At 61.6% G+C, this 1787-nt stretch overlaps 1 protein-coding gene across 1 annotated transcript in view; it reads right to left on the minus strand.

Annotated features, from left to right (window-relative positions):
• Positions 1 to 1784, minus strand: part of LOC104167109 (neurofilament heavy polypeptide-like) — a gene marked incomplete at both ends in the record, with an annotated part of 3096 nt that extends 1312 nt beyond the window's left edge. The window contains 3 exons of the mRNA XM_009707248.1: positions 2 to 370; positions 743 to 867; positions 1611 to 1784. Of these exons, the coding sequence (XP_009705550.1) occupies positions 2 to 370; positions 743 to 867; positions 1611 to 1784 (668 nt within the window). The remainder of the gene's footprint in view (position 1; positions 371 to 742; positions 868 to 1610) is intronic.
• Between the last annotated feature and the right edge of the window lie 3 nt (positions 1785 to 1787).

Below are 1787 nucleotides of genomic sequence, written 5' to 3' on the forward strand. Positions count from 1 at the left end.
GGCCTCCTCCTTTGAGGGGGACTCAGGTTTCTCTGGGGACTTGGCCGCCTCTTTTGCAGGAGACTTGGCCTTCTCTTCCCCCTCTGCTTCAGCTTTCTCCTCTTCTTCTTTCTCCTTCTCTTCAGCTTTCCCCTCTTCTGCCTCCTTCTCAGCCTCCTCCTCCTCTGTGACCTCCTCAGTTACCTGGATTTCCTCTGTCTGCTCTTCCACAATCACTGTCTCCTTCTCAGATTTTTCCACCACCTTGATCTTCTCCTCGCTCTTCACTTTGATGTTGGTGGCAATGCTGGGAGCCTTGGGAACCACCTCAGGGAAGGAGAGCATCCCAAAGCCAGACTCGATCCGATATTCTTCCCCTTCCAAGAGCTTTCTGCCAGGAAGAGACCGGAGTAGGGCAGTCAGTGATTGCTCCTCACCCAGCTCCAGCCTCCTCCCGTGACCAGGAGCTGCCAGCCATGCCCTGCAGCTCCCTCTCCTCCTTTCCCTGCTTTCGATCCGCTGGCTGACCCTCCTGCTCCTACGCCCTGGGCTGTGCAGGTTTCCTCACCCTTCCCTTCCCAAACCATGAGAAGGGCTGGGTCACCCAGTTGGACATTGCCCACCGAGGTCTCGGAGGATGGATGGGCTCTTTCTCACCAAGAAGGGCCCAGGTGTTGGCGAGGGCCCTCGAGGGGTGGCCCCGGAGGCACCAGCACGAGGGCCTGGCTGAGACCCTCCCACCTTCCCCTCGCCCACCCCATACCTATAGGCAGCAATTTCAATGTCCAGGGCCATTTTGACGTTGAGCAGATCCTGGTACTCCCGGAGCTGAGCTGCCATCTCCCACTTGGTGTTCCTCAGCTCGCTCTCAAGCTGCTGGATGGTTTCCTGCGGGCAGACAGAGCACCTGCTGACATGGGGGGCCGACGCCCCGGAGCAGGGGGACACAGAGCACCCCGAACCGTCCCCTGGTCCCTAAGGAGAGGCTGCTCAGCCAGCACCGGGGTGCCCTCACAGAGGGCTCTGCAGCCCCCTCCTCCTGCAGACGCAGAGGGAAGGGGACGCACCCAGGGGCTGTTTCAGCGTGTCCAGTTCCCTTGGGGGAAGCGGCAGGAGCCCTGCACCACCTCAGCCCCGAGCTGCACCGCTGCCAGCCAAGCCCCCAGCCCCCTCCCAGAGCTCCCTCCAGCAGGGACGAGCTGTGGGAACGTTGGGCGAGCCTGGTGGCCACCAAACGCCAGCCTGAGGCTGATGGGGATGGGGCATCACCCTGGGGATGGTGTTTCAGTCCACGGCCACCCCTCGGTGCTGTCCTTCCTCGCGCTGGGACACAAGACTTGGCCTAAACCCTGGGCACGGCTCAGTGGTGTTTGTGCCCAACATCGTGGGTGGCTCAAAGCCAGGCAGGGATGTGGGACAGCTCCGTCATGGGTGAGGAAAACAACAGTCCGGATGCAACCTCAGGCTCCGAGTACCCGATCACCAGGAGCTGGGGAAGGCTGGCTCTAGACACAACCCTGAGTATTTGCCACAGCTCATCTCTATCTCTGAAGCCAAAGCACCAGCGCTGCTCCTCCCCAGCAGCTACCCACCGGACGACGTCTGGGATGCTGCCCGCTGCGCCACGTTACCTGGTAGGAGAGGACATCTGCGTGATGGCGCTCCTCCGAGTCCTGTCTCTGCCTCTCCAGTGACTCCTGGGTCCCTTTGAGGGCTTCGAGCTCGGTGGTCTTGGACTGGAGCTGGCGGCGGTACTCGGAGATCTCCTCCTGGGCCAAGCGGATGGCGTCCGTGTTCACCTTGGCAAC

The sequence above is a fragment of the Cariama cristata genome, unplaced genomic scaffold (genome assembly GCF_000690535.1).
Source record: "Cariama cristata isolate BGI_N322 unplaced genomic scaffold, ASM69053v1 scaffold25070, whole genome shotgun sequence".
Classification (NCBI taxonomy): domain Eukaryota; kingdom Metazoa; phylum Chordata; class Aves; order Cariamiformes; family Cariamidae; genus Cariama; species Cariama cristata.